We start from the raw sequence: 19,932 nt of genomic DNA, 5'->3' as shown, positions 1-19,932 counted from the left end.
TATATAAGATATAAACTTATAATGCAATATAATGTATATAAGATATAAACTTATAATGCAATATAATGTATATAAGATATAAACTTATAATGCAATATAATGTATATAAGATATAAACTTATAATGCAATATAATGTATATAAGATATAAACTTATAATGCAATATAATGTATATAAGATATAAACTTATAATGCAATATAATGTATATAAGATATAAACTTATAATGCAATATAATGTATATAAGATATAAACTTATAATGCAATATAATGTATATAAGATATAAACTTAAAGGTTAAAATCAACTAGATATGCAAAAATTGTCCTGAGCAAACACTTAAGAATAAACTAATACTAAACAAAGAGTAAAAATTTAGGAAATGATAATCGAATAAAACATTTTTACAATCAACCATATTTATACATCATCAGTGTCTATTTAGAATTATAGCATCTGTAAAGCATCAGTAAAGCATCTGTACATCACTAGGCTTTTTATATTACCAATAAAAGCAACCAAAAGAGCAAACAACTCAATTAAGAGAATCCAGCTGTAATTGAATCGCTTCAAGCTACAAAATAAGAGATCAAAGCTTTTACCTTCTGTAGTATTAAATTAGTAAAAGTAGATAAAATAATTTTAAAGTAATCAAAATATGTGAAAAATCAAATCAAAAGTTAATTATACATGACAACTCAAAACAAAATCAAGAAAACTTTAAGACTTCTTTAATATAGTTAAAAAAAAAAAAAATTGAAAAAATAGTAAAAAACTTATAACAAAAAACAACAATAACAAAAAACAACAGTTTTTGCGTGCTGCTGTATACATCTATTTTACTATACTTTTGATTTTAAAATACTTAAGTTCATATGCATGATACAATAACTGATATGAGAGCTCACAAAAAAAGGTGTCAACCAATGTGCTATTTGAAGAACTTAGAGATATTAGATTATTTCAGCTCTGTTAGTGTGAAAATTAAAATCCATGAAATTTTGAACTTCCATCAAAACAGCGTGGATGAACATTTGAAATTAATCAATTTGGAAAAGAAAGGCAAAAGAACCTCTTTCTTTCCTTTAAAACAAAGTCATAACTCGTTAAAATTTTAATTAAAATTTCAACTTCATTAAGATTTGATAATTGTATAAATATCATAATAGGGTCATTCCAAAAAAAATTAACCTTCAAGTTTATGACAACTATGTGAATACTTTTAGTTTGAATAATTTTTCAATATAATGAAAATGGCTCCTAAATCTGCTTTAAAATTTTCACATTCTTTAAACATTGATTTTTTTACAAATTGCTCAGACTTTATTTGCAACACACCAGCAAAAATAATAGAAACGACTTATGATAAAGGGAAAATCAATCACTTTTATGTGAACTAATAAGAATAACTAATAAGTTTTTTTTAAGCTTGAGCTGTTTTCTGAGCATTCAAATCTTGAGTGAGGAAATAGACTTTCCTACCCACCTTACTTGAAGTCTGGTTGATACTTTAAACAAAATATCACTTGGAAGTGTGACACTCAAGAAAAAGATTGTCAACTTCAAAAATTGTTATGGCCATTAAGAGGTTGGAACTCATGCAGATGTTTTCCAGCAAATTTAATAATCTTAATAAATAATAATGAAAAAAAAAACCTGAGTATTTTCCTACTCTCCTTCATTCAGTTACAAACAATTTTACTAATTTTCTTTATTTTCTTTGTTTTACAAAAAAGCATTTAAAATGCTACCAATTCATAATTTTGTAGCATGAAAACAATTATTTCTGGAATGGACCCCTAAATATATATTTAGATTCAAGTGAGACTATCTTACTGATTTTCTTCTTAAATATAAATTATTAAAAAAAGGCTTGAATGAAAAAGCAAACTTTTATAGAAACCATCTTAGTAAGCATTAAAATAGATCAAGAGAAATATATATTTGAATATATTAGAGCAATATATGATTTTCAGATAAAACAATTGTGTCTTTAGTAATCTTTCAACCTGTATTCAGCAATAGTTTTTATTTGAAACTAATTACCTTTTCTGTCTGTGCTACTTTAAAATGTAAATTTTATGACATCATATTTTAATCAAAAAAACCCAAGGATGTTTTGGCACCATTAGGGGATTTTTTAATAATAAAGCATTTGTTAGGGAATTAATCCCAACAAATATTTTTAATTTTTTCACTTTTGATATCTAAAAATGTCTTTTATATAAATATAAAAACTATTTTAATGCTTATAAGTTGATTTTGCTCTGACCAGTTGCAGACAGTGTAAACCACATACTTGATTAAAAAATGTATACAACTCTTTATGGTTAAATTCCAGTTGAATCTTCTCTGTATTCTATCAGAAAAAAAGCAAAATATTATGCGTAACTTATATAGCTCTATATAACCTAAATAATACTAATATAAATACTTTCAAAAACATTTTATGAACTTAATAGAGAATTTTGGAATTACCAAAACACTGCAAAAAAATCCAGAATAACCCTAAGCGTAATTAATTTTGCTAAATTAAGTTAACTCAATTTGAGTTTTGGTATGAAATTTTATTAAAAAACTTTCAGAATTTGTAAAAACGTCAAAAATTTACTTTTTTATCAGGACAATCCAAACCAAATTCAACAACTGCTTTTGGTGATTTCAGCTTGATTTTATTAGCTTGAGCTACTTGCACATTTAAATCCCATTTTATAGTATCAAGCTACAAAAAAAAAAAAAAAAATTTCTTAAAAAAAATAAAAGTACTGTGTTTTGGCATAATTTTACACATGTTGCACAGTTGGTTAGAATTGAGTATAACCTTTTTGGTTGTTCCCAAAGAAACCCTCTGCACAAGGTGTTGGTATAGTCCCACAGGACCACTTTCATACAAAAATTGAAATGAAACTATTTCACCCAAGAAAATAAATTACATTTGAATAGTCAAAGTTTTTATTCTATCAAAAAATAGCCAAATGATAGATTTTACAAAATTTTACAGTTTTACACATTGAAAATTATCTAGATGAGCAGGGAAAGTTACACAAATGAAAAAAAGAAGTGTAGAAGGTACTAAGTTGACTGCTTTACAAGAACAATTAATTCTATAAGTGTTTGTTGTTGAAATCAACCACACACAATTTAACCCTCTTTTCATAGTCTGAATGAGTTTTGTTCCTTTTGTATCTTTCCCAGTGACTCTGGAAGTGGTGATCTGTGGTATTTAGAGCTTGTTTACTGAAGATGCCAAGGGGAATTCTTTTCATAGAACACTATATGAACATTCAAAGTGGTGATGATGCCTTGCAGGAAAAGGAAGGAGTGGTGAAACTGAGAAATTTTCTCCTCATAATCATCAACCAGAGTGATGACGTGGTGGTGGTGGTGGTGGTGACCACAGCACCAAACTTTTAGAATGTGTCAGTCAGGCAAAAGATCTGAAATCCACAATCTGACTCAGACAGCCTTTAAAAATGGTCTATGTTTTTCAGAAGTTTTAGGCAACCATTACCTGAAAAGTGACCTCCATGAAAAAGCTGGATCTAAATGGTTTTGGTCCTATCCATGATTTTTGACCATACTTCCAAATGGGTCTTCAACAGATAGTTGACGACTTTAAGAAGGAAATGGAGCTCCATTGGAGGAATCACTTCCAGGATGAGGTTGCTGTCAGGTGCAGGAAACAGAAATTCACGAACAACATTTTTTAAGACCTTGGCTTTCCTGATGTTGCCACCAGAAGTCTTGAACTCTCTGTACAGGCATCTGATGGAACCCAAGTTTCATTTGAATTTTATTATGAGAATGATCCTGTGGGACTATGCTAACACCCTGCACAGAGCATTTCTTTGTTGTTATGCTCATTTCTAACTGACGGTGGTGGTCGTGGTGGGGGATGCTCAATAAGTCTGATATTGAAAAACTATAAAATAACAAAATGTTATTGAGCATCATCTTGGCTTTTTAAATTAGTTTATATAGAAGGTTTGTTGTGCTTTGGTGTGCACCCCTGACTTCAAGGTACTTTAAAAAATCCTTTTTAAAATACCTTGAAGTCAGGGGTGACTTTACACAACAACATGAAGAGAAAATTATAACTTTTATTGTACTTTGAAATACATATGTAAAAAGTATTTAACAATTATGACGAATTTATGTTTTTTTAGGTATAAGTTAGTTGTGCATGTGTATTAAGCAAAAAATAAAGATAATAAAAATTAATCAAATATGCTATATATAGCTTGTGCATACTTTTAGGACAATTTAGGATTTTACATTTTAATGTTAAGCTAAATATGTCAAGAATATATAATTGAGCTACTGACCATTTTTGAAAGTTGACATTAAAATGATAGCAAAACAAATTTTAGATAAAGAAGGGCAAATTATTGCATGTTTTAAAGAGAATCTTCCTGGTATAGACTGGGTTAAAAGCTTTTTTAAAAGACAAAATCAACAACCTTTTTTGCATTTAAATGTGGATATCATTGCGAAGAGTATGATACTCATTTTGCATTTTTGCTACTAAACAGCACACACTTTACTCAACCATTAAATGTTTTTTTTTTTTTTTCCTGAAAATAAACCAGACAATGATTCTTACTAGTTGATAAGAATAAGAAGAAATAAAATATTACCAAAGAATGCATTATCAAAACTTTTCAAATTGTTGTGCAAAGAAATAGTTCTTATGAAAATTATAGCCTTCAGGTTTTAAAGCAACTGGAATCAACCATTTAGATTGAAATCTGAAAAGACATTCTTATTTTTTAAGTGACAGTTAAAAAATAAGAACTACAAAACAGATAGTAAACAAAGCTACAAAACAGTATAGTAAACAAAGATATCAAAACAGTATAGTAAACAAAGATATCAAAACAGTATAGTAAACAAAGATATCAAAACAGAAAATCAAAACAGATAGTATACAAAGCTGTTCTTCACATTCTGGTTGTTCAATCAAGTTGGGGCTCCTTAGAGAAAAAGAACTAATGTTCAACCAGGAAACAAACAGATGAAATGGATTGAAAGTTTGTAACAAGCAGAGATCTTTTTAGTTTCAAATTATGGTGATGTTACTCACTAATATTCTAAACATTTGTGGTAAAGTAAAAAATTGCCCTAAATGCTCTCTTACTACACAAAAATAAGTTTATATCTTATTTATTTTAAATATAAAACAATTGTGTAAAGTCACCTTATACCATAGGGTGACATAACAATCTTAAAAAAGAAAGAAAAAAAAGTTATTAAAAATTACTAATTTTTTAAAAGTTGGTTATTGCCATGACATTATAAGATAAATTTGAATATATTTCCATCACTCACTGTTTAAATATTCAATAAAAACAGGAAAAATTGTGTAAAGCCACCCCAAACCACAGTAATAATAAAAAAGAAAAATTTCCTGCAATTGAAGTAAAAGATCAACTTATATTACTTGCTTTGGTGCCAGACTTATTTTTCGAAAATGCTCAATGACAATAGGGCCCATGTCCTTCCATAAATTAGTGAAACCTTTTACCTAAATACAAAGTTTTTTGAAAAATAATAACATAAATGATAATAAGATAATGAAAATGATAATAATAATAATAATAATAATAATAATAATAATAATAATAATAATAATAATAATAATAATAATAATAATAATAATAATAATAATAAAAATAGTAATAATAATAATAAAAATAATAATAATAATAATAATAATAATAATAATAATAATAATAATAATAAAAATAGTAATAATAATAATAATAATAATAATAATAATAATAATAATAATAATAATAACAATAATAATAATAATAATAATAATAATAATAATAATAATAATAATAATAATAATAATAATAATAAAAATAATAATAATAATAATAATAATAATAATAATAATAATAACAATAATAATAATAAATTAAACAATAAACCTTATCCTCATGAATGCCTATGGTGCTCAACTGTTGTGCAAATGTTGCTGGTTTTGCTATGTGATATGCAGCTTGTTCCCAGATAAAGGATATTATCTCTAACAATAATTCCACTTCCTTAAATGACAAATCAAATGCTAACTGCAACTTTTCTTCTTCCTCTGGTGTAAATGCATTCTCACTCTATTAAAAAAAGAATTTATGACCAATATTATCCTCACCATTAACATCTTGATACATATAAGTTAATATATCTATTGCTATATTACACTGTGCTCGTACTCTCTAATTATCCAATAAGAGTAATTTACCGTAAATAGAATAGTACCTTTAAGTGTATAGTTTCAATTACTCTTTTACATAGCTTTATTAACTTGCCAATTTCAATATTGTTAATTAGGTCAACAGCTAAGGCTAAACTTTTAAAAAACAAAAAAAAAAGTATATTTGTATATGTGTGTGCATACATACATACATACATACATACATACATACATACATACATACATACATACATACATACATACATACATACATACATACATACATACATATATATATACATACATACATATATATATATATATATATATATATATATATATATATATATATATATATATATATATATATATATATATATATATATATATATATATATATATATAGGCTTAACTAGCGCTACGAATTGCAATTGTTTATATACCTTTTTGTTAATGTGAACCATTGCTGAGACATTGCTCTTTTATTAGAAGCTTAAAATCTTGGTTTTTATTTCCTTTATTAAAATGAGAGAAATAAGTAATGATAATTTAAAATTCTTATATCATAGCTGAAATAGATAAAATACAAAAATTTCCAAAATGACCGTTAAAGAAATATTCAGAGAATAGAAATTTCATTTGATTTTTTTTTTTTTTCTTTCTTTTAATCATTAAATATATTTATTGTAATACAAATATCCCGTTTATATCAACCACTATTATAAATCGGACCCGGTTAAAACCTTGCGAAAGTTATTTTGCCGGTTTTATAAAGATCAGTTCTGATGTTGTTAAGACTTAATAAATTAGTAAATTACAAAGTTAAATCTAAGCTTAAGTTAATTAGAAACAGGGCTGTCTTAATAAGTTCAAGTGCTATTGACTGAAACATTTCGGCATCCTAATCACACTGTTTAAAGTAATATACACATTACACAATAAAAAATTTTTACAAAAATATCAATTTTATACAGCATCTTAATAAAACCAATATACATAAAAAGTTTTTCTAACGATGGTCGAAGTTTTTATTTGTTTCAATGTTGAAAATGATCTTTCTCCACTATGAAAAAATATGTCTGTATAATTTTCGCGATATTGCAAAAATACATTTTTAAAAATACCTTCTCATTCTCGAAATTCTTAAGCGCCCTTTACTGGCGTCCCTGGGCTATAGCCTACTTAGATCAATATAAAATGAGGGTGAAGTTAAATTTGAAAATTTTCAAAAAGTTCAATTAGTAATATACTAGTAAATTCTTTACTACTACACACAACGATTTTAGTGCTTTATTAACAAATACCAAAGCATTGTGGGACACGGAATGAGAATAAAAATTGTATTAGCTAAAAAAGCTATACAACACTGACTGTATAATTTTGAGTTGAGTTTATAAAATAAGAAGTTGATTACAAGTCTACAACTGTATTGTTTTTCAATAATTTAAAGTAACAAGAATTATTGAGAGGTTTAATGTTTGTATTCTTTGAGTTTTTTCCAAGTATTTTTTACGTAATTAAAATGTTGAAAAATACATATGTAAAAAAATAATTGCAATATGATTTTTTGCTAAACTTTATTAAGTTACTACATACATAATTTATCAACATTCTGTAAGTGTTTTTCAGGAAACATCTTTAAAAACAAACGTAATTTAATCCATTTGAGAAAGCTGAAGTTGGAAGCTTTTAAAGATCTACGCAATTTAAACAATTTTTTTACTGCAGTAAACTTAAAGGCAGATATAAGTTCATTGAACATTTCATATATTAATGCGAATAAATTTCCTTAAAACTGAAGATTTTTTTAATTTGGAATGGTGAAACTGACGTCTACCAAAAAGACAGAAGTTGAAGAAAAGATTTTCAGAAACAATCTAAAATGGAAATTGAGTATTATTGTATTTATCAACACCTAACTAAATTTATTGATTTGTCATGCAAGATGGGATGACAGAGGCTGATGATAGCTGATGACAGAGGTAAAAAACTTTTGCTTTGTGAAGTTCGTCCACAAATTTTTGGGTATTGTTTTGTTAACACACAACTTGAATTTCTTTATCTTTAATTCTTTTAAAAAAACATCTTTTTAAGGTTTCATCTCCATTCGTAGTAAACATTTATTAAAATAAAAGTTTCTATGCAAATAGTTATTGTCAGATTCTTAAACCGGAGCGTGGTCAGGATTGAACAGGAAAAGAGAGACAAATGGTATAGTAATTCGGAATTTCCCACTGTCTTAAAAAAAAACACTGATCCGGCTCTCATTTTGAAAAGGTCCTTTTTGATATTGAAAATAAACAAGAATATGAGGTTATTTTTAGATTCTCAAGTTTGAAGCCATTCTCAATTGCTCCATTAATTGTTATGTATTGTATGTGTCAACAATAAGATTAGTGTTGCTAACTTTTAAATAAAAAGATCTCTGAGTTTGTTTGCGTCAAATTCTCAGTTTGCGCGTTATTTCCAATAGATCTGCTTTTCATTAAAAATTCATAGCAAGATAGAAGGTCTTTTAAAAAAACTGTGTTTTTTTCGGTTTTTAAAATATATTTACATTCAGGTGTCAAAATATTCAATATAATTTGCAGTTTTATTATGTAGTGTCTGACTCTTTCCGACCATTTCAAAGCTATCAAAAAATATGACCAAAGTACGAACTCAGTTGTGGGTGCTAAACGCTTGTTCACTGTTGGGTTGTCGAAGCCGTTACTATTCGCCAGCTAATACGCTGTGAAAAATTTGAGCGTGAGTTAACATAACGGGACACCAGCAAGATAATAAAAAACGCAAAGTGTAAAACAGTTGTTTTCTTTAAAGTTAAATTACTATCACTCTTAATGAAAGACTCTTTATTACTTTTCTTCATTTTTCTTGTAAAAAAAACTATCCGATCATCTTTTATGATATCCATTCGTTAAACTGTTTTCAATATCTTTTTATAAAATTAGACCATGCGTCATTGATCGAAGACCATGCGTCATTGATCGAAGCAAGTGATAGTCATAAGAAGTAACGTCTAGTGCGGTGGTTGGAGTTATAGATCCTAGCCACAGTTTCGTAATTTACGTTTTACGAGATTTCAGTAGATCCTAATACAAGATTTTTAATTCAATAAAGCACACGGGATGTTTAATTCCTAGCCAAGCGAAGTCGATTGGTTCTCCTTGTTTCTCACAGCTTAAAGAACTTTTGAGAATTTTTCTCTTTTTCGGATAATTTTTTTCATGGCTCTAACTGGAAATGCAACGGTAGCAAAAGTAAGGGTTTTTAAATTTTAAATTTTTTTTAGGTTTTGTACGAAGACTTGTAATGATTACTTTGAAGACTTGTAATGATTACTTTGACAGTGTACTTTGAATATATTTGTAAAAGCAACTTTCTGGAGAAACTTGCTTTTACAAATATATTCAAAGTACACTGTCACTTGATAAATTGAAAATCGTTGTAACTGAAAAAAGTTGTCTGACTGTTTTGCAGCCACTGAATTGATTTCGAGTTTGGACGTTTTTTTTTAAACTCGAAGTTTTAAGTTCGTTTAGCTACCATCTTGAGTGCATTTTAAACTTTGAAAACAGTTTTGATTTTTTCATTCATTGTTTCGATTATTTGTTAAAAATCTTTTTTCGCTGAAATGAGAAAAGTTGTTAATCACGACATGTCAAACGAGTAGAGGTGGAAAAATGTGCTACATTGTAATAAAAAATCAGCTAGGGTAAATGAAAATCGAGCTGGAATCGAATATAAAAAGAGCTGGGATAGAATGATTGATAGAAGATTGCTCTACATCTTAATTACCTCTCATACGTAACTTGATAAAATAATGAAACAGATCATTGAAAATACTTTTTTTTTTTTGTCTCTCGAGCAAAAAAACAAATCGCGGCGAAAAGAAAATTCGTTATTCAACTAAAAATAAAAGATTTTTTAAATGTATTTTTTTGAGTGGTTTATTAGTGTTCATTGTTTAACTACAAAATTACACTACATTTTCTGTCGTGTAATTCTAGTCTTCTTCGTTCCATTTTATTTATACTAGCATTTCTCGTTTTATGTTTTTGTTTCTTAATTTACTTTCACTAGATTAGGCTTTTAAAGCGCGATTGTTTAAAAAAAGCATTTGTAGCGAAGAATGTTTTAAATCGTGATTTTTCAAGCAAAGTTTTTCGGCAACAGTTTTTAAAAACTATAAGCTTTTCAGTTTCATTTCCAGAAAATTGTTTAGTAACTTCTTAACCACACACCAATAACAGTTAGCATGGACTTTTTAACGATACTCCGTTAGAATTCCAAATCAAAATTGGCTTCTTAATATTGCCGCCTTATTTTTGATTTTATTGCTTGTTTATAAAAATCCGTTAGGAATTCCGAAACATCTTGAAACATCTATTGTTTAGGGCAATCAGGTACTCGACACGTAATACTTTGATCGTCTTCAATCTAAAACATAAAACCTTACATATATTTAGTGTTGACAATGATTTAGATGATAAACATGACAATCAATAAATGTTTTAACAATAAATCAAGTAAATGAAATACCTTAAATAATTTAGACCATTTTTTGTGAGAGTTTCTTCGAACACAATTAGCAAAATTTTCAATGCATTTAAAATCGTTCAACCGGCATTTTGGACATTTCACTTTAGCCTTTTTTAAGAAACAAACAGCGCATGACGTATGTTGACAGACTCCACTGCAAGTTCTTCTTACAACTGCGTTCTCACTAAAAACGGTTTTAAAAAAATTGAAAAACCTGTTTAAAAAATTGTTGGTCAGTTAGGTGATTTTTCCCTCTTTATAAACCATAATTAGTACCTGGCTGAACAAATCGCGTTGGGATTCAAGTGGCAATAACTCGAGGTACACTTTGGCTTGCATTTAGATATTTCATGTGCTGATTTTTTTCTCGTCGGTTCTTTTGCTATCTCGACAATAGAGAGATGTTTTGTGATATTTTCTAGTTTGGCAGGTTCTAAAAATGTTGAGATTATGATGTTTTTAAATGTTTAAAACATTAATGATCTGATTGAAGTTTTGTTTCAGCATTTTTGTAATTTTTACTTAATGGCATTCTCGGGTTTCGCTAATTGTTTAGACATCAAAAAAAAAGAAAAAAAATTTTTTTTATTAGAAGTTGAAACAGCAATAAAATATCATTATGATTTAAAAATCTCTCGGATTCCTCCATCTTCGTTAAGGAATATTTTAAAAATAAACAAAAAAAAAAAAATTGTTTCAAAATGGTAGCAAAAAAAGTAATAAATTTCAATAAATCATTAAAATATTCATTAGTTAACAAGTTTTACTTTCTAAAAAAGTTTCACTCACGAATGCACTTCCCAGCATTTCGGTTGTTGTTTGAATAACATACTAGTCCTGCTTGGCATCTGCCAAAAACATCTAGATGCCCACCACATGTCTCGTCCGCTCTTTTTGCGCAAACTAAACAACAACCACATGAATCTGACGTAACTCCTGATTTACAAAATGAATGGATCGTATATCTATCAACACATAAAGTAGACTGGCACTTTTGGGGACAGTTAAACGTCGCTACAAGCTCAGCGTACATCAAAAGAAGAAACCTCACCAGAATGTGCATTATCAACCAAACACCAAAAAAAAATTATTCAAAATGAAATCAATTTTTTTAATTACAAAGACAGATTTTTATTTTTATGTATCAATGAATGAGGTAAATCAAAACTTAAAATAAAGAAATCAAAACCTGTATCTAATATCTCCGGAAACTTATCGTGATCACGTGGTTACATTTTTAAACCATGTTTTACGAAAGGATAACGCAAGCTTAAATGCCGAAATAAAATATATATATTTAGAGTGGTTATTGATATTGGCCTTTCAATGACGATATTTTCAGGATTAAGAAAGAAAATTCTATACATTAAAAATAAGCAACAAACCTTTTCAACAAAAGGTTCGACCCTGAGTAACTTTATTTTGCTGCTAATTTTAGTTACTCAAGGTCGAATCTCGTATTTGAAACCATTCATCTTAAAAAAACGAACAACTTTCTTTTAGCAGACAATTTTCATTAATAAAACAACGGAAGTATAAAATTTATTTGAATCTGTAATTTTATTAAACTAAAAGCTCACAAGAAGTTTTGTCATCTTAGAGTGGAACTTGTTTTAAACAGAACTTTAAGGTCTGGTAAATTAATTAGTCATAGCCAAGAGTCATATAATAACAAAAATTACAATAAACTCTCTTGAACAATGGCATACTCAAAAAAGTTTTTGTATGCATATGTAGTTTCTTTAACTATTTTTTAAAAGGGATAAATAAAAAATTTACGGAAAACACGGAAAATAAGTTTAATAGTTAATGTTAAATATATGAGAGATTTTACAAATGCACGATGATGCAAGATGACAAGATGGTAAGAGAAAAAAAGACTTATCACGTGAATTAATAATGATATCAATTTTGTTGTACTTATAAATAAATATGAAAAACCTTTTGCATGAAAGAAGAACTTAAGTGAAAAAGAGATATTTTTGAAATATATTTCAGCTTTTAAATGAATATTTCAAAGTTTTTACATTTGGTTTAGTTTTCACAATAAGTTTAATCTTATTTTCCATACTTTTTCTTCTGTCATTACATTACTTTTTCTTCTATCACTAAATCACTTTTCCTTCTATTATTACATTACTTTTTTTCTATAACTACTTTGTTTGTTTTAAAACGTCATAAACCTTTTCTAATTCGTGTTTATACTGAACTCGTTTCTGTTTATACTGAACTTCTCGTTTTTGTTTATACTGAACTGTTTGATGATTCTTTTCGGGACGATCATCGATGACATTTCTTAAAGAAAAATAATTAAAACCTTTTTGGGTATTAGATTTAACTTGTTCAAATATTTATTATAATATTCCTAAATGAATATATTTTTACTAAATTTTATTATCTCTAGCTAAATTTAAAGCACTTAAACGTTTATTATTAGTTTGAACAAATTATTTAGAGTTATTACTTCATAAAAAGTTTTAAAACTTTTTTTCGCTCAAATTATTTATTTATTTATTTGACGAGTTTTAAATTTTTCTTTAACAAAAAAAAACTGGTGGCAGAGGCTTCACCCTAGAATTTTCATAGGATTTAGAGTTCCATAGTTTATTTAGGATCCTAGCTTAATACCAAGAAAGGTATCTTTTGAGGCACATATTGAGAATTTAAAAATAGCATTTCAGTCTTCAACAGTCAATTGTTCATGTTGTTTTTCCCACTGTAATTTTCTTTTCTTAGATAGGGGTCGATAAGGTGGTTTCCTTGCGGCTATTCTACCACCAGGCGCTGCTTCCATCAATCGTCTCTTCACTGTTGTCACAGATATTGGATCTTCTCAGGAACTATTCATAGAGTTTTTAATTTCTGGAGCAGTTAATAGTCTATTTCTTTTACTTATGGTAGCAATTCTTCTGTCTTCAAGAACAAAGGTAATTCGCTGACGTCCTTATCATTTAAAATTGACCGCACTTCCAGTTTCTTCCTTCTTTTTTATGATATTCCATACCGTTGAAGTAGAAATTTTAAATCTTTTTTCAATTAGTCCTATGGATTTTTTTGCCGATTGTGTTTCTACTGATAATTTACGTTTTCTTGCCATTTTTTTATTTAAAAGTATCAACTTTAAAATTAAAAACTTACAATTATTACCGAACGTTACTCTGGCAAAACACTACCATAACTTAATCTTTTAAAATGTAATACGAAAGAATACTTAAATACTTATGTTTTTTAGCGTTTGTAACCTTAATAATGAACATTGTTCTTAAAAACCACGGAAGCTATCATAGTTTAATTAAAGAGTATATAAATAAATATTAAACTCCCACTTTAAATAATATGAAAGGATGTATTGTTAAATTTATGATTTTCTTAAAATATTTTTTGAAATATTATTTTTAAATTCATCTATCAACATTCATATTGTGAGGGTGGCGTTTTTAATTGTTATTATGTTTCTTCTTTTATCTATTTAGTTAAATTTTAATGTTTTTTTAACGTTTAGTTTATTATTTAGTTTAGCTAATGAAGGTAAGGGGAAGGGGAAGGTTTTGGTTTAGTGCTATGTGGATTAGGTATATGGAGGTTGGGAACGAGGTTAGTGGTCTGGGGAGTACTTGGTTAGGTAAGGGCGAGGTTTGGGAATAGTTTGGTTAGGAATGGGCTATGTTTAATCTAAAAGAGCTAAACTTATAATCGCCGTCCTCAGTATATTCTATAATATAATAAAACTCAACAAATGTTCTATTAATGTGTAATGGAAGCACTCTTACTCTTATAACTTTTATATAATACAAATAATATTATCTTACGTTTCTTACAGTGTTCAATACTGTTTATTTCAAATACTCCTCTTTCTTTTATATCTTCTCTTATTACAAATATCTCTTCTTTAAGTAAATCTTTTGGTTATTCTCCAGTTATCAATGTTAAAATCTTCTTCTTTTCTTCTTTTATTCAACTGCTTATTAAACTGCTTATTCATCAAAATACTCTTCTTATCACAAAATTCTTTCTCTTCTTAAAAATCCTCTTTAAATCTCTTAAAAACTCTTTTCTCTTAAATTTCTCTTTTAAATCTCTTCTTCTAAAGAGACGACCGTACTTACCAGTCGCTCTTATCTCTATCTCTCTCCAAATCTCTTCTTCTAACAAAAACTCTCTTAACTTTACTTAACTCCAACTTTCACTTAGCTCTACTTAACTGTTAGAGTCCTTCTTTTTTGAGCTTTTATAGTTTTTGCTCATTTATTTATATGGCAGGTTGATGAGTCTTCGTGTTTACGTCTTTTCTCAGTTGTTTTTAATTTTTCTTTTTTCCGTTTTATCGTCTACTTACGTGATAGATCGGTGAATCATCGTGTATAAGTCTTTACTGATCGTTGTTTTGATCGTTGTTGTTTTTGACTTTTCTAATTGTCGCTTTATCGTTTACGAGTCTCCACGTTTACGTCTTTTCTCAGTTGTTGTTTTTAACTTAATTCTTTTTGCTTTATCATTTATTTATGTGAAGAGCGGACGAGTCATCTTGTGTGTCTTTTCCGATCGTTGTTTTTAGCTTTTCTTATTATCGCTATATCATTTACGCGTCTTCGTGTTTACGTTTTTCCACAGTTGTATTTAACTTTTCTTCTAACGCTTTATCACTTATTTATGTGAAGAGTTGGTGAATCATCTTGTGTATATTTTTATCGATCGTCGTTTTTATTTTGTTATCCCTCCTCACAATATCAACATGATTTACAAATATTAAAAAAAAAAAAGAAAAGAATTATAAAATTTCAGCAATTATTTAAAACGAAGCTCTGTCATTCGAATAATTATGGACGAAAGCGTGTCTGTGTGTATACAGTGATGATCACAGAAATAGCAAACCTAACGTTTCCTTAGTTATAATTAAATGATTTCATTCTTTATCAAGGAAATAAAAAAATTAATATTAATTTCTATTTATTAGCTATAAATCATATGAAAAAAAAATCATTTTTAACTGAAGTATAACTATTATTAGTGAAAAGTTTAGAAAATACAAAGAAAAGTTGTAATCATAGAAAAAGCACATCAAACATAAAAAAAAATTAAAACTAAAATTATTATTTTGTTTAATAGTCTTTATAACTACAGCACATCTTGATGACATGCTGTTAGCAAGCCTACATCGTTCGACAGAACAAAACAAAATTTGACAGTAAAAGGTTTTGTCATAATGTCGTATTTACGTCCAAACAATAATGCAAGTTCCAACTTGTAAGCAGCGGCGGTTTTAAGCACAGGCAAAGCAGGCATTTGCCGGTGGCCTCGCGCTCAGGTGGCCTCGCTTTTTTTTTTTCTTAGTACAAATAATATAAAAAAATTTTATCAGCCTTACATCCTTGGTGAATATCCTTGGTGAGTTGGTGAAGTCTAAAGTTGGAGACTCTCCTTGCATTGCTGTTAAAGCCATCTTGGGTTCTTTGATTTACGACTGGCACTTCCCTTATTATTGTTGTGGCTTTTATATTCACTGCTTACGCTGGCTTTTGATTAGACTCGACGTTACAGAACTTACAACAAAGACTGATTTTTCTTTTACTAATTTATCACATTTACATACTATTTTTATTATTTTACATTAATGTTTTCATGAGGACGCTTGTTCCTTCCTTCTGACTTTGAGTCTTTTAGCATTTTATGAGTTGAGTTCTTTATGTACATTTTAATATACAAAATCCTAGTACGTTTTTGGTTTTATATTGAAAAGATTTGTGGTTTCTGTAGTATTATATTTGTTTGACGTCGCTATGCCATTTTTGTTTTTGTGAGCACTTTAATGTCTTCATTAACGATCTTTTTATTTTTCCTGACAACAATTTTGTTTTTAGTTTCTCGTTTGTTATAGTTTGTTATATTGCTATAGCTATAGTATGATTGTTGTTGGTATAAAAAATGTTGTGTTATGATTGTGTGCGAGTTACAATTTTTTGGTATAATGTAAGTAATGAATGATGTAAAAATAGAGATTATTTGTTTTCCATTTCACTTCTAAATTATAATTCTTATAGTTCAGACGTTCTTTTTTGGTGTTCTTAGTAATTTATGCGATTTTAATATTGACGATTTTTGCTTTTCTCCTGGTTATTCTTCTGATTATATACATTTTATATTGACGACTTCTGCTCTTTCCTTGGCTATTCTTCTGATTATTCGCTTTTATATTAATATTATATAAATTATATTATATATTTATAAATAAATATCAAACTTTAGAAAAAGTTTAAATTTATATTCATCGTTATTTAACTATGAATCGTCATCGTGATCGAGACACTGGAAGAAAATGGGCTTCGGGTGCCGAAAAAAAAAGAAATAAGAAAAAACATACAGATATGTTAAAGAAAATTAAACCAGTGACAAGTTTTTTTAATATACCATCAGGTACTAACACAACTTTTGATGCAGGTGCTAGTACTTCGCAAGATGTTTCAGAAAAATTGGTAGATATTTTATCAGACCAGTCTGAAACATCTTTAGCGTCTTTATCTTTTGATGTTTCAAATTCTGAAGTTTCTGCTGTCCTATTACCGGACACCCATGAAAAAGATTTTGAAATGAATTTGTCTCAAGAGTCTTCGTTAGCTTCTAATGATTTTGTTTTACCTTCGAATCCTCAATTGCATGAAGCACAACAAGACATAACTGATGTGGTTATTGTTTCCTACGACCCGGAGTTATGGCCTATTTCGTTTAATGAACGAGAAAGAGTCGATATTGTTAAAAAAGGACCAACTCAGGTTAAACAAATAAATTTTAAAGCCGATAAATCGGGTCGCAGATTTAATACTACTTTCTACACGAGAGTTCTTGCTAACGGTGAAGAAGTTTCTAGAAGCTGGCTAGTGTATTCTATACAAAATAATTCAATATTTTGCTTTTGTTGCAAAATTTTTCCTACCCGAAAAATATGTTTATCGTCGACTGAAGGTTATTCAGATTGGAAAAATATAGGTTCTTGCCTAAAACAACATGATAAATCTATATAATAGAAATATAATAGATATTAATAGAAATATAATAGAAAACTTGCCTGTGGCCTTGCATATGGTAAATCCGCCACTGCTTGTAAGTTATCATCAGAAATACCATTAAAATTAGATACTTAGAAATGGACTATAAAATTCAATTAAAAGAAAATATTATGGACGTACTATTTCTATAATCATCACTGTATCAATTATAGTTTAGAATCAAATAGTAACAAAGTTTTTCCAGGTCATTCTGAAAAAATATTACACTTTTTTGTGATATCTTTTAAGGAATTCAGATTTTAGAGTTTTTTTTTTAACCAATATTGCTAATCCTTATCTTACATACTGCTTTTTAGTCGAGTCAAAAATCTCTGTAACGTTAAGGCACATTATTTTTCAACTGGGAAGTTTTTACATTTGCAGACAAGTATAAAGACAAGGTTTTTCATTGAGTTCTCTAAATGTACCTTTTTTCTTGAATCACCTAAAACTTTAGAAACATTCTTATGAACTTATGCTTTTTATTAAAACTTGGTATTAAAGTTTAAAAATTCTTAAGAAATTATTGGAATGAATGCTAAGACTCTAACTTCCACAATTTCTAAATATTAAAAGATGTTAACAAATATAAAAATACCCGTAAACTCTTGGAACCAGTCGTAGATCTGTCTTGTCTCTAGAAATGGGTTTTTTGAATTGCTTTCGCAACTCATTTAGACTGTCATTGCAAAACATTTTCGAGTTTAAGAATTCACTTAGCAAATATAATTTCTATTCTTCTTTTTTTAAAACTTCTTGAACATTTTTAACTGTTTGTTAATCTTTGATATTTTATACAGGGAGATAGAACGAACAAATGTACACAGCATAAGCAACAGGCTGTGCCAGAAATGAGAAAAACGCGATAAGCAACTTAAAAACTGACTTGATAAAGAACGAAAGAAAAAAAAAAAAAAATAGAAAAAAACAACAACAACAAAAAAAGAAAAAACAATTGTTAGACATTTGATTATTTTTTTATCTTTAAAATATTCATAAAATTTATTTGATAAAATATAATTTAATTTATAAAAAACAACAAAAACTTGTGTGGTAATTTCTAGCATGTGTATAAGTAATGACTAACACGAACAATAACATTCTTTTTTATCATAGGGACTCGCTTTTTATTTAGGGAATTAGAAATTATTAAGTGGGTGAAAACGGCACATGTGAAGCAAACAACAGATACGAGAAAGAATGCGAAATATTGGTTGAACGGAAAACCAAGACTTTTAGACTTCATATTCGATAGTGACCAGGAAAAAGCGTTGCCAAAACAGACAGGTCCAATTGCTCTACAAGTCAATATATAAAATGTTAATAAATTTAAGTGGAATTTAAACAACAAAATTTTGAACTCGTCAAAGAGCTTTAGTATTTAGGCATGTTAAACGCCCTTAGCGCAGTAATATCAGGAAATGTTTTGTTTAAAATGCGTAAACAGAAGGTGTAATACAAGTTATGGGCTTGCTTACACCTTTAGTAAACCACGTACGTTAAACAGTCTTAGGTATACTTTAGCTAAGGCCGTTTTTTTAACTAAAGCTATTTTCCACAAGGTAAACTCAAAATTACGTTGAACATGACAAACATAAAACTTCCTTCAAAGTAAAAGTTATGTTCAACAAAGAAAACTCAAACCTTTAAAATCAAAATTAGTTTTAGTTGTAAAAACATTTGATGACCAAAGAAGATGAATTATGTCAAAAATTAGCATTCATAAAATATGATTTGGTATATAACACAATAATGATTATTTGTCTTATATAAAGTTATTACATAAAACTTATTTAGCTACAATATATATGAACTTTAAAAATTTTTTAAAAATTATGTAACAAGCGTTTAAACTACAATAAACTAATGATTGTCTTTGATTAGTTTAAACACAGAGTATATGCAAATTTATACCAAGTTTTGGGATGATTCCAAACTTTTAGGTGGTAGTGTACCTAAACTTAACTTATGTGCAATGGTTTTCCATTATATTAACTTGGAAAATAAAAAGTTATTTCTTATGTGTAAAACTCTGATATTTTTGATTTTCAAGTAACTACAAGAGAGCTAAAACTCTATTTTTAAATAACTACAAGGGAGCTGAAAATTCATTTTAAAATAAAGACAAGTTTTCAAAGTTTTTTATGATAAAC

At 28.0% G+C, this 19,932-nt stretch overlaps 3 protein-coding genes and 2 long non-coding RNA genes across 20 annotated transcripts in view; 2 read left to right on the top strand and 3 right to left on the bottom strand.

Annotated features, from left to right (window-relative positions):
* Positions 1-366: 366 nt before the first annotated feature.
* LOC145188280 (COMM domain-containing protein 10-like) lies at positions 367-6,759 on the bottom strand. The gene is made up of 7 exons (XM_090067907.1): positions 6,641-6,759; positions 6,263-6,353; positions 5,935-6,117; positions 5,439-5,522; positions 2,610-2,720; positions 2,298-2,357; positions 367-572 (listed from the first exon to the last, which is right to left on the bottom strand). Exons 1-7 carry the CDS (start codon positions 6,670-6,672, stop codon positions 534-536), a joined length of 600 nt encoding a protein of 199 aa, XP_089924033.1. The 5' UTR covers positions 6,673-6,759; the 3' UTR covers positions 367-533.
* Positions 6,760-7,881: 1,122 nt separating this feature from the next.
* On the top strand, positions 7,882-12,096 carry LOC149893202 (uncharacterized). Its single transcript, XR_016449399.1, has 2 exons — positions 7,882-8,179; positions 8,802-12,096. It is a non-coding gene; the product is annotated as an uncharacterized LOC149893202 (long non-coding RNA).
* On the bottom strand, positions 10,034-11,910 carry LOC145188053 (uncharacterized). The gene is made up of 4 exons (XM_090077034.1): positions 11,529-11,910; positions 11,016-11,172; positions 10,740-10,923; positions 10,034-10,637 (listed from the first exon to the last, which is right to left on the bottom strand). The coding sequence occupies exons 1-4, from the start codon at positions 11,800-11,802 to the stop codon at positions 10,584-10,586; spliced, it is 669 nt and encodes a 222-aa protein (XP_089933160.1). The 5' UTR covers positions 11,803-11,910; the 3' UTR covers positions 10,034-10,583.
* A 692-nt stretch (positions 12,097-12,788) lies between the features above and the next one.
* LOC149893201 (uncharacterized) lies at positions 12,789-18,677 on the top strand. The gene is made up of 2 exons (XR_016449398.1): positions 12,789-16,706; positions 18,580-18,677. It is a non-coding gene; the product is annotated as an uncharacterized LOC149893201 (long non-coding RNA).
* A 149-nt stretch (positions 18,678-18,826) lies between these two features.
* Positions 18,827-19,932, bottom strand: part of LOC145188279 (uncharacterized) — a 32,938-nt gene continuing 31,832 nt past the window's right edge. For all 16 annotated transcript variants that reach the window (XM_090077018.1, XM_090077019.1, XM_090077017.1 and 13 more), the window contains one exon: positions 18,827-19,077. In XM_090077018.1, coding sequence (XP_089933144.1) covers positions 18,840-19,077 — 238 coding nt within the window. In that variant the 3' untranslated portion in view covers positions 18,827-18,839. The remainder of the gene's footprint in view (positions 19,078-19,932) is intronic.

This window comes from Hydra viridissima, unplaced genomic scaffold, assembly GCF_058129835.1.
Source record: "Hydra viridissima isolate aposymbiotic clone 2 unplaced genomic scaffold, HvirCarnegie_v1 scaffold_1, whole genome shotgun sequence".
Classification (NCBI taxonomy): domain Eukaryota; kingdom Metazoa; phylum Cnidaria; class Hydrozoa; order Anthoathecata; family Hydridae; genus Hydra; species Hydra viridissima.
This window is presented reverse-complemented; position numbering and strand designations above follow the sequence as displayed.

Coding starts and splice junctions, on each gene's coding strand:
- LOC145188280 (XM_090067907.1), bottom strand. CDS start 6,672: ATGTCTCAGCAATGGTTCACATTAACAAAAAG. Junction 6,118..6,262: donor TTGAAACTATACACTTAAAG/GTACTATTCTAT, acceptor TTTTTTTAATAG/AGTGAGAATGCATTTACACC. Junction 2,358..2,609: donor TGGATTGTCCTGATAAAAAA/GTAAATTTTTGA, acceptor TTTTTCTGATAG/AATACAGAGAAGATTCAACT.
- LOC145188053 (XM_090077034.1), bottom strand. CDS start 11,802: ATGCACATTCTGGTGAGGTTTCTTCTTTTGATGTACGCTGAGCTTGTA. Junction 11,173..11,528: donor AAATGCTGGGAAGTGCATTC/GTGAGTGAAACT, acceptor CAACATTTTTAG/AACCTGCCAAACTAGAAAAT. Junction 10,638..10,739: donor AATGGTCTAAATTATTTAAG/GTATTTCATTTA, acceptor TTTATGTTTTAG/ATTGAAGACGATCAAAGTAT.